Here is a 13,509-nt window from a genome sequence, read left to right as displayed (position 1 = left end):
CCCGCGCCCCAGGGCTGTCCAGTCCGGGCGATCCTTCCCCGGTGGCTGAGGCGCTGCTCCGCCCGCGGAGGCGGAGGCGGAGGCGGCAGTGCCGCGCGCCCTGGGTGATGACACACGCTCACCCCCTGCGATGAGGGGACCCAGGGATTCCGCGCAGCTTTCACACCTGGTCTCCGAGCCCGCGGGTCCGGGATGCAGGCTGCGGGGAAGCGACGTCCACGTCTGCGTGCTGAGCCCGGGAGTCCGGCTCCTCTGCCCCGAGCGGAGCAGCTGCCCGGGTGTGACATGACGTGACGCGGGCCCGGCTTCTCAGGTCCCCCCCCTGGGCAAGCCTCAGGCTGCAGGACACTGGCCACGAAGGCAGCTCAGAGCTCAGGGCACCGGGGCACAGGCTGCCCACTCCCTCTCCTCGGAGGGCCTCTGCCCATGAGGGTGCGGCCCTGCCTGGGCAACTGAACAGGTGGCCAAGTCTGGTGACAAGGCCCTTGGGCTGTTGCTATGGTGATGGGGATGGAGGCCTTTTGCCTTCAGCCCCAGTTTTCTGCATGGCCGCTCTAATGACCGCAGACAGCCCTGCGGAGGCCCTGCTCCTGGTTGCCATGGCAGCACAGGCCTTTTCCGGAGCAGGAGGCCCCCCCTCCCCCAGGAGAATTCCCCACCGCACACTGGTCACCGCACACACCTGGTCACCGCACACACCTGGCCACTGCACACACCTGGTCACTGCACACCTGGCCGCAGCAGGAAGTGTTGGGTGGCAGCTGAGCTCCGGGAAGCAGGTTAGGGTGTGAGAGAAACAGTCACCTTCAGCCTAATTACTCAAATGCTGTCCCCAGCACAGAGGGGACAGGAGCTTTTCTGCTGAGTCGGCCTGGAGGCTGACAGCTCGGCGCAGCCTGAGAGAGCCGAGCAGCCAAACCCGGCGATGGCCCTGCCGCGGCCACACCCGGCCTGACCAGGCCTCTGTGGGGAAGGGTCCCAGGTGTGGCCCTGAACACCAGGCTCGTGGGCTTTCTGGGAACAATGAAAAGGAGGAAACTGTGACTGGAGCTCCAGCCGGAACCCAGCGAAGGGGGACCGTAGCTGCCCAGGAGCCCAGGGCCAGCCAGCCCCTGGTGGGAGAAGCTTCGGACAGTCCATTTCCGGAAACCTGTTGGGAGTGGTGGAGGGGTCCCAGCCCCCAGGAGCGGGCTGCGGCGCCGATGCCGGATAACGGTGCTGGGATGGAGACCGCCAAGAAGGAAAAGGTAGCTCTGCCGCCTCTGGCTCTGGAAGCTTCTGTCCAGGGTCCCCGCACCCAGGGGTGGGTTTAGCTCGGACACACGCCTGCCACTCAGAGTCTGACTGGTGCTCAGGCTCCGTAGGGAAGCCCTGCTGGGAGGGAGTCTCCTGCTGGGAGGGGTCCTGGGTGCCCGCTGTGCTGGCAGAAAGACCTTCCTCCCAGCAGACCAGGCCCCTCCCTGCCTCAGATCCCAGCCCGTGGCCTGGAAGGTGGGCGGCTAGGAGATCGGGAAGCGACTGATGTTGGCTGGAGGTCTGGGGAGTTTAGAGCCTGAGGTCTCAGACCTGGGACAATGCTCAGCAGACACCATGACAGGTGTCCGGTGCCCACACTCCTCGTCCTCCAAGGAATCGCTTCCTGGGAAGCCTGAGGGCCGTTCCCGCCCCTGGAGGAGCGGAGATCAGTTACTTTTTCCAAAACAGAGAGATCCGGACCACGTAGTGAGCAAGGACAAGGGCAGGCCCCAGGGCGAGGGGCCAGCTGGGGTGCAGTGGGGCCCGGGAGAGGCCTGGGCCTTCCCTGTGACATGATTCTCACTTCACACGCCTCCTCCTCCTACGAAACAACAAGGTCAGCACAAACAGCGCTGCTTCTGCTGCTGGCAGAGCTGATGATGTCAGGAGAAAACCGCCAGCCCAGGCAGGCGCCCGGCCAGGCCGCCAGGCGGGCAGGGTTCGGAGACAGCCCAGCGGCCGCGGGGAGGAATGGGGGTGGGTGTCTGTGACGAGCAGAGATGGCGGGGCAGCGTGTGAGGGGCCGTGGCTGCCGTGGGGAACCCATTCCCAGCTTTGGGCTGGCCCCTGTCCCTTCCTGTGTGTCCAGGGGCCGCGGGACTCCACGGGCAGACCGTCTCTGCTCCCGAGGGAGGGATGCAGGTCCCAGCCGGGAGCCGGGCTGCCTGCAGCGGCCAAGGGCCACGACACCCTGGTCCGGGCTGAGCAGAGTGAGGCACATGCTTCAGCGAGGCAACCAAAGCATCCATCATCGAGATAAATGCCATTTTAATGCAAGAAATTGTGCTTCGAAGGGAACCTACGTGCTGCCAGTTTCTCGTCCACGTCTGTGGTTCCTCGCCGGCACTGACCTCCAGGCCTTATCTGTGGTCACCCTTCTGTAACCTGCAGAGCTGCGTGGACACAGGCTTTCCCAGTAGATGTCAGCTCCGAGCAGTTTCTAGAACTAACTCGGGGGCAGGTCTGCGTCCACTGATGCTGTCCTAAAACTGGGCCCTGGGAACCCCTTGTGATCCTGTTCCATACTCCCCAACCCTCACTGGACCCTTCTCTGGCCCAGCCCTGCCCACGATACCTGGAGCCTGGGAGACAGGGGCTTCAAAGCATGTCCAGCTGGCCGTGTGTGAGTTGGCTCCGGCAGCGAACACAATAGCTCTGGAGTGGGAGTCTGACCGAGACCAGGGCCAGAGTGACCGGTCCTGGTGTGGCCTTTTCCGGGCATCTCCGACTGTGTCCTCCTGGGGGTGCAGTGAGGGGAATGAGGGGTGCCAGCTCTTTGTCTTCTCAGAAGGACACTAATCTCTTCTAGGGGCCCCACCCTCATGACCTCTTCTAACCCCAATCCCTTTCCAAAGTCTCACCTGCAAATCCCTTCACATTGGGGTTAAGGCTTCGACCTGGATTTGGGCACACAATTTGGTCTGAGCATGGGCCAGGGGACAGCCTGGGAGGAGCTGACGGCCCTCCGTTCTGGCCTCAGGCTGCCGGCACTTTGCCCCCAGGAGGAAGGAGGCTCAGCAACGGGGTGGGGACATGCTGCCCTGCTTCTCACTTCTGCAGGAAAGGCCAGCAGGTGTGCTGGGACGGGGCCGGCTCGGGGAGAGTGGGAGAAGGCCCTGAGTATGGGCTCAGGCTCCCCGTGGGCAGGAGCAGGTCAGCCAGTGTGCACAGGCCCATGGTACCTGCCCACCCTCCCCGCTGAGCAGGCCCCTGGAGGTCACAGCCTCTGACCACCCACCGGGGGGTGGTGCAGGCCTGGGTGGGCCCAGCTGACCCACCCCTGCCCCTGGGAGGAAAGGGGTGGAAGGAGATACAGAAGCCCCTTGTGAGCATCCCAAAAAGCAGAACTGACCCGGCCCAGGGGAGAGAAGGTTCCGTCTCCACGTCCAGCACCTGCACCACGCTGGGCGGCCCTCCCCGTTCCCAGCACAGTAACCTTCGGAAAGAAAGTCCCTCCAGACCTCAGTGCCCCCTCTGGAAAGGCCCCGGCTGCTGTGTGGGTGAGACCCCTCAGCATGCTGGCAGCAAGCCGAGGCTCCTGCCACAGAAGGCTGCCCTGGAAAGGAAGTGCTGGGAAGCCCTGGGCAAAGGAAGGGAATGGATTTCACGCCACCATGACACACCCCTTTCCAGAACACACAAAACACCCCCCACCTCCTGCCCCACTGGCCCTCCCTGCCCTGACGTTCACCACAGACAGGCTCCGGGGAGCCACATCACAGGCAGCAGGTGTGCCCTGCATTCTACCCATTGTCTCCTGGACTTGGGCAGAGCAGAACCTGGGGCAGCACCCTCCCAGCAGAAGGACCCCAGGCCCCTTTCCGGGCAAACAGGCAGGCAGGCATGCCTGGGGAGCACCCCTTCTCCCCGTCCCTGCACCCCCAGGTTCGCCAGCAGGCATGGTGTCCCTGAAGGAGCTAGGAGAAGCGTGAATGCACAACGTGGTAAGAAAGCGGCAATGAGAGCCGTGGCCGTGGCTGTCAGGACATCCCAGCCTGGCCGTGGCTCCGTGATACCTCCTCCTGGTGCGGCAAGAGGCTTGGGGATCCATTCCGGTCCGGGCACACACCTGGGCCTGGGTTCCCTCCCCACGGGCACGCACAGGAGGCACCTGTGGATCTCTCTCTCCCTCTCTCTCTCTCTCTCTCTCTCTCTCTCTCTCTCTCTCTCTCTCATTGACCACATCCTTGGGTGAGGATAAAAGGACAGCCCCCAGAGACCCAGTGGTGGGCAGGCGGAGATTTCAGTTGGTTACGAAGAAGAGATGGGTGTTTCCCTAAACACACACACAGTCTCCACTCAGCTTCTGGCCAATGTATCACCTGTTAGTTACTTAGAAACTGGAACGGAGAGAAGGAATATAGGGCAGAGCTCTGGTTGTCCGGTAACCAAGCCCGTGCCCCTGCCCACAGGGAAGGAGGCCCATGGTACGCTCAGCAGGTGCCTGGCACCCCCGCCCCTCCTGTGCCCAGCCCCCTCTGTGCCTGGAACCACCCCACCCCCACCCCGCCCCCTGCCAAGGCCAGGCCAGGCCCATGGCAGAAGGATGAGCACTCCTGAGCCCCCAGTAGAGCCGCAGGATGAAAGCTATTGGCAGGGAGTCCTATACCTGGGTCCCTCGAGGCCCCAGCCCCCACCGCTCAGGACTTCCCACCCTCCAGACCCACCCTGTCTCCAAGCTCCTGGGCACAGCAGGGTCCGGGGTCCGAGTGCCAATAGCCAACTTTGCAAACGGCCTCCATCCTATGGCTGGAGGCCCAGGAAGCTCCACACCTGCTGCCACGCTCGGCCACCCAGGGCAGTGCCCTTCGCTCCCTCCGCTGGCCTCTTGGCCATGAAGATGCTGCCCACCTACATGCAAGCCACCCCTGAGGGCTGTCAGGGTGCCGCCTGGTGTCCCTGCCTGGTGTCCTCGCTAGCTCTCAGGGGTGTAGGCTGCAGGGCCAAGGGGGGGCGGGCAGAGGAAAGGAAACGGTCACCTTCGTCTGTACCTGTGCCTTCGCCTGCTGCTTTCTCGTCCTCGGCCCGCCCACACGTTTGCTCTTGTGAAAGAACGGGTGTGGGGTTTGTTCACGAGGTCACTTGTTTCACGTGTGCCTTCTGTGTGATTCGTTTCCGAGTTTATCATCCCTGACTCTTCCACCCCATTCCCCGGGGTGCCCTGTATCCCTGGCTGTTGGGGTTTGGCCTCTTGGGAGCCTGCTCTGCTGTTATTTGGCTGCGCCCTCCGAGGGGTGCCTGCTCCTGGGAGCCCTGCTCCGGTGGGAGCCACACGTCGTGTATTTGGTGCCGTCATTGTTCCTCGTCTGTGAAGGGTCTGCCCTCCAGCCCGATGCCCTCCTCAGCCCAGACCCTGCTGACCACAGCCCTGTGCCTGCGTCCCGCTCAGGCCCTCTGCCCCCTGTCCCTCTGCCCTTGTTTCCCTCTCTCCCTCCCTTCCATTCTCTCTAAAAATCAATGGAAAAAATATCCTCGGGTGAGGATCAGCAACCACAACAGACAGACAGACAGAGGAGCAGAGTGGTGGGCGTGGGCCGAGGCACCTGCCTTCCTGCGAACCAGGGGCTGCAGGCTGCGCCCGCCCAGCCAACACCGGTGCTCGGAGCTGCATGTTTGCTCGTAGACGCAGTCAGCCGTCCTTCTGTGGCCGTCCTTCTGTGGCCGTCCCTCTGTGGCCGTCCCCGGGTCCACAGCTTCCGTCTGGATAAGCCGCATGGTTCCTGCATTAGGACCTGCACCGTCAGGAGTGCTCCAGGCTGCAGGAAACCCCGGATCTGGTGTCGGTGTGCGCTCCCCTCGCCGGCGCCTGGGGTCGGTGTCTGGGGTGACCTCAGTGATGTCACCAGGGCCGCCTCTCCTCCCATCTGTGGTTTGCGGGCACCTTTCCCTTCCGCTGGGCTCCTCACGGTTGTGGGACAGCTGCTGCCAGTGGCTGCACACCTCCCAGCTGTGTTCACAGCCTCGGGGCATGTACCTTCCCAGAGGCCCCCTGCTAACCCGGCTTCCTTCGCCCGCCATCGGCCACGGGCTTAGCCCAGTCACCGGCCGGTCCCTGCCTGGCGAGGGACGGCCTTCCTTCAGTGCCACTCCCTGCCCTGGCTGGATTCCCGATGCCCAGCTTTTATCCAGGATCTTTCCTTCCCTTTGGGTCCAGACGGCCAGTGCATCTGAGCCGCCTCCTCCGCAGGGATGGCCTCCTCCTCGCACAGCAGCGTGAGGTCCGGTCACGGGGCACACGGGCACAGCAGCTGGTTCCGGAAGGGCCGGCCACGCCCCGGGACGTTCAGAAGGAGACCCCTCCAGGCCATCGCACTCACAGGGAAGGTGGCGCCGGCTGCACAGGCCTCGCTCCTGTCCGTGCACGGGGTCCCCGTGGCCGCAGAGCCTTCCACCTTGGACAGCAGCGCTCTCAGCTGACCTAACGGTCCCTCTGGCCGGGTGCACGTGGAGCGCCCATGTCCTTAGCCTGAGCTGCAGCGGGAGCACTGCGCCCTCTGCCCCGCGCCCTCCCAGCAGGCTGTCTTGGCCTCACCCACCCTCCCGCTCAGCGCCTCCTCCCACGTCACCTCCCACGTCTGCCCTCTGCCCTCACCCTGGATCCCAGCCCATCTGTGAGGCTGGTCTTGGAACTCTTGTTCTAACTGCTCAGCTGGTGATTTGAGTCGTCACCCAGACCAGGGCCAGAGAGCAAAGGGGACCCTCGTGTGGGTGGGGAGCGCTCGCCCAGCCTCCCGCTCCCCCTGCAGGCCGAGCAGATCCTGGCGGAGTTCCGGCTGCAGGAGGAGGACTTGAAGAAGGTGATGAGGCGGATGCAGAAGGAGATGGACCGCGGCCTGAGGCTGGAGACTCACCAGGAGGCCAGCGTGAAGATGCTGCCCACCTACGTGCGCTCCACCCCCGAAGGCTCAGGTACTGCCAGGGCCGGGGTGGCCGCCCTGTGGGGCAGCTGTCCCCAGGCCCTCCCAGGGCTCTGCCCCAGCAGCCTGGAATCAGGCCCCGGAGGCTGGGCCCCAGACAGGCCGATCTCACCTGGCGGCAGGCTCACCGTGGCCTCAAGAATGGGCTGTTCCCGTCTCATTGGGAGAGTACTCCCTGAGGTCGCTCGCCCCCTCCCCGCCCCCAGTCCTGAGTCTGGGCCATTTCACTAGTTTTTCAGTTGCGCTCTGGACTGGGGGTAACTTCAGTTCAAGGCAGGGGGTTCCCATGGACTTCCCAGTTCACCTTTGACCCTTCCCCATTGAAAGTGGTGTCCTCAGATGTCCAGCAGTGGCCCCTTGTCCGTGCCTCTGGCCTCCTGCCTTCCCTCTTCCTCTCCCTGTGGCTGCAGAAGTCGGGGACTTCCTCTCACTGGACCTGGGTGGCACCAACTTCCGGGTGATGCTGGTGAAGGTGGGGGAGGGGGAGGCCGGCCACTGGAGCGTGAAGACCAAGCACCAGATGTACTGCATCCCCGAGGACGCCATGACGGGCACCGCAGAGATGGTGAGCGGGCCTCGGGCTCTGGTGCTGGAGGGTGGGCCCTCCCCCTGGATGAGCCCATCTGTTCTCCTGGGAAGGGCTGGGGACTCCCCGGGGGCTGGGGTTTCCCTAGGGGATTCCCTGAGGGCTGGGGTGAGCACGGGCTCTGGTGGAGGGGACGGGCTGCCCCGCCCACCGCTGTGGCCACGCACTTCCAGCTCTTCGACTACATTTCCGAGTGCATTTCCGACTTCCTGGACAAGCACCAGATGAAGCACAAGAAGCTGCCCCTGGGCTTCACCTTCTCCTTCCCCGTGAGGCATGAAGACATCGACAAGGTGGGCCCAGGGCTGGGCAAAGGGACAGCAGGCGGGCAGACAGATGGAGGGATGGACGGACAGACAGACAGAGGGACGGACAGACGGAGGGACGGGCAGACGGACAGAGGGACGGACAGATGGAGGGATGCACATGCACCGGGAGGGAGGCCTCCCGTGCACCTTCAAACACAGCTCCTCTGTTGGAAGATGTGCCTGTTACCACACTCATGACATGTGGGCACAGTGCTGGCTGAGGTCCCTGTTTGCCTCCATCTTCCCGTAACATCACCCGTTCACACCCACTGCCGATATGGGAGCCGAGGTCAGTGCCCGCCTGGTGGGAAGTGGCAGCGTGGGCTCCCCGCAGCCGGGTCATCACTGGGGACCCTGTGCTGGGCTGTGTGAGCGGAGGCTGAACCCTGCCTTCGAGCCCAGCAGTTACACACATGCCAACCACACATGCACACACAGCACATCTGTTGTGTGCACCTTTACGTGTTTTTGCACGCATCAAGCACACACAGGTCTGTGACATGAAACCCTGTGCACAACAATAGCAGGAGCGCCTTCCTGCACAGGTTTTACAGCCCCGACCCCACCGCACTGAGCACAGGGCTCCCTCGCCTGCAGGGGGCACCAGGAGGACCTGCTCACCCAGACCCCCACCCCACTCTGGGAGACACCTCTGGGCGTTACTACACAAACAGCTCAAATTGCCGGCCCGTCTGCAGGAACGGGAACAGCTGTGTGGCCGTCAAACCTCTCAGTCTGCTCCCCCGCAAGTGGGGTCTGGGGTCCGAGTGGCTCTCCCTCACACCCTCCCCAGCACCTCAGCGATCACCTCTGTCCCGCTCCTCCCGCAGGGCATCCTGCTCAACTGGACCAAGGGCTTCAAGGCCTCCGGGGCGGAAGGGAACAACATCGTGGGGCTGCTGCGAGACGCCATCAAGCGGAGAGGGGTGAGGAGGCCCCTTGGCCCCTCCCCCCTCAGGCCGGGATGGGGGGAGGGCCTCTGGGGCCCCTCCTTGGTGGGCCAGCTAGGACCCCAGCCCAGCCCCACCCCCTGCGCTCTTGGCAGGACTTTGAGATGGACGTGGTGGCGATGGTGAACGACACGGTGGCCACCATGATCTCCTGCTACTACGAAGACCGCCAGTGTGAGGTTGGCATGATTGTGGGTAAGGACCACGCCCGCCCTGTCCCGGAGCCTGGGCCTCGGGCCTGAGGAGTGAGGGCCACAGTCAGCGCGGGCCTGTGCCCCCGGGGCGGGCTTGGGGAGGGGCGGGGGCGCCCCAGATGCAGGCTCTGTCCTGATAGAGGCGTCCACACTGCAGTCACTGCGTCGGGTGGCACGCGGGCTGCACCTGCCCCTGCCCATCAGGTTCATTAAAGCACTTTATCTGGTTAATTGACCAAACTAGACAGGTTTGTCCATGTGGAAGGGAATAAGCAAACGTGCCGTCACCTCTTCCTGGAAGTGTACCCCGGGCCAGCCGGAGCGGAGGCTGAGCTGGCCCCGGGGCTCCCTGCAAATCCCAGAGCCGTTCCCACACCGTGCCTTACCTCAGGCCCCCCCCCCCCAAAAAAAAAAAATAAATAAAACAGAACCCAAGACAGAGAGGCTTAAATGCATGAATGGAAAAAGCCAGAAAGCGAGGTGGAGCATAGACAAAACCATAGCATCCAACTCCCGTCTCTGTTTTGCACATTTGACACATTTCTCTCAATCCTCCCCACACCCGGATAAGGGGAGGAGGGTTACCATCCCCTGCGGGGAGGACCGGCCTTGAGGGGTGGGTTCCCCTTCTGAGATCACACAGCGACCAGGGCCTGTGGGGGCAGAGAAGCCTGCCCTGGGCTTCCTGCGGGCGGGGCAAGGGGAGCAGGGCACCCAGGAGAGGCGGTGGGGCGGGGCGCCCAGGAAGGGGGCTGGGGTGGGACGGGTAGGGGCGGCGGCTGGGGAAGCCCAGCCCCTGTGGGTCCCGTGGGTCGGACGCTGCCGCCCCGCAGGCACGGGCTGCAACGCCTGCTACATGGAGGAGATGCACAACGTGGAGCTGGTGGAGGGCGAGGAGGGCCGCATGTGCGTCAACACGGAGTGGGGCGCCTTCGGGGACGCGGGCGAGCTGGACGAGTTCCTGCTGGAGTACGACCGCGCGGTGGACGAGAGCTCGCTGAACCCGGGCCAGCAGCTGTGAGAGCGCCCGGCGGGGAGAGGGATTGTTTCTAATGGGTCTGGGAGGGCAGCGAATCCGGCTGCGCGCGAGCCGGGCCGCTCAGTGAACCGGCCCCGGAGAGTCCGGTGCTGGGAACGGGGGCTTTGGATGGACGAGCCGGGGCCCTCTCCTGGGTCTGAGATGCCCCTGCCACGCGGGCAGTTTAACCAGGGTCCCCAGAGCCAGGTCTGCCCACTGCACAGCACGATGCGCAGGGCACCCGGGACCCCTCCTGTGCCAGGCCCGCTGGCTCCCAGAGAGCCCGGGCTCTGGCTCGCAGACCCGCTGTGTCTGTGCCGGTCCCAGGAGGAAACACGGAGGCTCACGGTGGGGACGCAGGTGCCGGCGCAGCGCGGGGCCCTGAGCCTCCGCTCCCCTCTGGGCCTGGGCGGGGAGAACAGCACCCGCCTCCTGGAGCGGGGGGGGGGGGGGGGGGAGGGTGGCGGGGCGTGGACTCCAGGTCCGTTCAGGCCGCTCGCAAGGCTGGACCCAGGGCCCAGGTCCTGGTTAGCGGATTGGGAGCGGGAGCCGGGTTTGCAGGCGGCGCGGCGGCGCGTGGCCGCGAGGGGGCGCCGTGCCCGCCCACGCCCGCCCACGCCCGCCCCCCGCAGGTACGAGAAGCTCATCGGCGGCAAGTACATGGGCGAGCTGGTGCGGCTGGTGCTGCTGCGGCTGGTGGACGAGGACCTGCTCTTCCGCGGGGAGGCCTCGGAGCAGCTGCGCACGCGCGGCGCCTTCGAGACGCGCTTCGTGTCGCAGGTGGAGAGGTGCGCGGGGCGGGGGTCTCGGCCCAGGGCCTCCGGGCAGCGGACCCTCCCCTGTGTCCCTTCCGCGGCTCCGGTCTCACTCCCTCCACGCCACAGCGGGAGGCCCTGGGCTTAAGGGGAGCAATGACCCGGTCAGTGCCCGTCGCTGGCGGAACTGAGTCTTTCCAAGCCCCGGCCCCGAGCCCCAAGCGCTCTGCCCGGACAGGGAGGGGAGAGGGGGGAGGGAGGGGAGGGACCGGGCGCCGGTGGGTGACAGGCTGCCCTTCGCCCCCTCCCGCCACAGCGACTCGGGCGACCGCAAGCAGATCTACAACATCCTGCGCACGCTGGGGCTGCGGCCCTCCGCCGCCGACTGCGACCTGGTGCGCCGCGCCTGCGAGAGCGTGTCCACGCGCGCCGCGCACATGTGCTCCGCGGGGCTGGCCGCCGTCATCAACCGCATGCGCGAGAGCCGCAGCGAGGACGTGATGCGCATCACCGTGGGCGTGGACGGCTCCGTGTACAAGCTGCACCCGAGGTGAGCGCGCCCAGCCCAGTCCGGCCCAAACCCGGCCCGGCCCGGCCCCGCCTGGCGAGCGTCCTCTGCCGGGGCCCCATCCCCAGCTCCACCCAGAAAACGGGCCCAGCTCTCCTGCTGCTCATGGTCCAGGGGTTCTTCCCTCATCTTCCCCTCATCTTCCCGCAGGCCCCGGGGGCAGGGCAGGCCCCGGGACAGGGCAGGGAGTGGGGGCACAGCAGGTGGCCCTCAGCCAGGCCTCCTCCCACTCAGCTTCAAGGAGCGGTTCCATGCCAGCGTGCGCAGGCTGACCCCCAGCTGCGAGATCACCTTCATCCAGTCGGAGGACGGCAGCGGCCGCGGCGCCGCGCTGGTCTCTGCGGCGGCCTGCAAGAAGGCGTACATGCTGGGCCAGTGACAGCGCCCCAGGCCCGGAGGAGGCTCCAGGGGACAGACCCCCCAGGCGCCCCCGGCCTGGCCTGCCTCCCCACCCTGCCGCCTGGAGACGGGGGAGACTCCAAGGAGGCCTGTCTGACAGGCCCGTCTTCCTGAGCCAGTGGAGGGACGGCCCCGGGCCCTGCCTGGGTTGGGGGCTCCAGGAGCAGAAGTGGGGATTCCCAGTCTCCTGTCTTTCTGCTGGAATCACCCCCCGAGGGATGTAGCGGGAGCTGTCGGCCACTCTGGGGAGGGGGGCCCAGTGGACTTGCTGTGTGGCCTGGCTCCCTGGGACTCAGCCCACATGGGGAGGCAGCCAGGGGTCTGGCGTCCACCGGGCTCCACAGTGGGCAGGGCTGCTGACCACCAGGCCTGGTGGGCTTCTCTGCCTGGAGCCAGGAGAGAGGGGCAGGGACCAGCTCAGCGTGGAGACCGAGGCACCAGGCGGCCGGGGACTCGGCCTCTCCCGCCCACTCCGCCTCTCCACAGGAGGCACAAGAGCACCCCCACAGCCCCTGCCAAGGTCCCAGGAAGAGGACCCCCCTGGGCTGCCACACGGCAGCACCCAGCACAGCCTCTTCGGGCCCCACGTGGGACTGGGTGGTTTTTTAATTAAAAGTTCTGAACGTTTAGAGCACGGTCTTGTCCGCGTTCTTTGACTCCTGTGCATAAGGGCTGTGGGACAGTGTACAGACATGTCACCTGTGCAGACACTGATTGTTATTTCCTGCGGCCAGCAATGGGGAGGAGGGGACGGGACAGAACTCGGAGCAACAGACCAGCTGTGGGAGCTGGACTGGGCGCCGTCGGGTGGTGTCAGAGGTCCTAGTCATGCCCGCCCGCCTGCCCGTGGGATTTGGGTGTGGATGCCCTGATCAGATCTCCAGGAGGGGGCAGGCTGGTCTCTGGGGCTGATTCTGCCCCAGGCCTGCCTCAGCGGGGGTCCCTCCGTCCCACACCCAAACCCACTTACACGGAAACACGCCTGTGAGATTTCCAGCGAGGAAGCCCCGAGCAAATCCTGTGACCTGCTTCATTCCGAACTTAATGAACGGTGTGTGAGCAGGCCCACCCAGAGCCGTCCTCCGTGTTCCTGGTCTCAGGCGCACAGCTCCGGGCCGCTGGTTCTCTGGCATCTGAATGACGCACCAGCGTCTTGGAGCTGTGACGTCACTCCCTGTGACGTCACTCCGGTGCTGACGCACTCGCGTCCCAGGCCCAGAGCCCCGCACGCATCGGGTCCCCTTCAATGGAAATCACTTGCTAGTTGTCCTGAGGCCACAGTTCAGGGCACGGTACTGGTTTTTCTGTGTGAACTTCGCTTTAGGGGTGGGAAGAAGGTGTCCGAAAATATTCCCTTTTCCACAAAAGCAGGGAGAGACCTGCTACACAGCCGAGCCGCCTGCATGTCTTGCCCCATCCAGCAGGGGGCAGCAGGGCCACTCCTGCTCCAGGTCTCTGGCTTCCCATGCCTTCTTGGCCCCGCCCCTCACTCAGCGGTTGAGCATCTGGGGCTCATGACCCACTTTCATGGGGGGAGGAGGGAGGTGACTGGAGTCCAGGCTGTGCTCCTGCTCCGAGAGCCTCCCATGAGGTGCTGTTTGGGGTCACAGCCAGAGGCCAGGGCCAAGCTTCAGCACCAAGGCCTCGGGAGTCCCTGGGGGTCCTGGCCAGAGACCACCACTGCCCTCCCGGCCCCCAGGCAGCCCTCCCCTCCCCCCACTGTCCTCTTGGACCGGGCAGGTCTGGGCCAGACTGCAGGAGGGACAGTCAGAGGGAGGGGACAGGGGCCCACGAGCTAC

The 13,509-nt window shown here is 65.2% G+C and overlaps 1 protein-coding gene across 2 annotated transcripts; it reads left to right on the top strand.

Moving 5' to 3' along the window:
• The first annotated feature begins 3 nt into the window (after window positions 1-3).
• On the top strand, window positions 4-12,334 carry GCK (glucokinase). 2 transcript variants are annotated; one of them, XM_084896626.1, is made up of 10 exons: window positions 4-1,247; window positions 6,762-6,924; window positions 7,346-7,497; window positions 7,692-7,811; window positions 8,657-8,752; window positions 8,872-8,971; window positions 9,804-9,987; window positions 10,621-10,776; window positions 11,060-11,293; window positions 11,546-12,334. In XM_084896626.1, the coding sequence occupies exons 1-10, from the start codon at window positions 1,203-1,205 to the stop codon at window positions 11,688-11,690; spliced, it is 1,395 nt and encodes a 464-aa protein (XP_084752752.1). In that variant the 5' UTR covers window positions 4-1,202; the 3' UTR covers window positions 11,691-12,334. The 2 variants fall into 2 exon arrangements, with proteins under 2 accessions (XP_084752752.1, XP_084752751.1); XM_084896625.1 differs by having other exon boundaries at window positions 7,343-7,497.
• Window positions 12,335-13,509: the final 1,175 nt, after the last annotated feature.

The sequence above is a fragment of the Pipistrellus hanaki genome (genome assembly GCF_964339955.1).
Source record: "Pipistrellus hanaki genome assembly, chromosome: 10".
Classification (NCBI taxonomy): domain Eukaryota; kingdom Metazoa; phylum Chordata; class Mammalia; order Chiroptera; family Vespertilionidae; genus Pipistrellus; species Pipistrellus hanaki.
Note: the sequence above shows the minus strand (reverse complement) of the source record. Positions and strands in the feature narration are given on the sequence as shown.

Excerpts from the sequence above, each read along its gene's own strand:
- GCK (XM_084896625.1), top strand. The coding sequence starts at position 1,203 with ATGCCGGATAACGGTGCTGGGATGGAGACCGCCAAGAAGGAAAAG. Across the intron at positions 7,498-7,691 it reads TGACGGGCACCGCAGAGATG|CTCTTCGACTACATTTCCGA; the intron begins GTGAGCGGGCCT and ends ACGCACTTCCAG. Across the intron at positions 9,988-10,620 it reads CTGAACCCGGGCCAGCAGCT|GTACGAGAAGCTCATCGGCG; the intron begins GTGAGAGCGCCC and ends CGCCCCCCGCAG.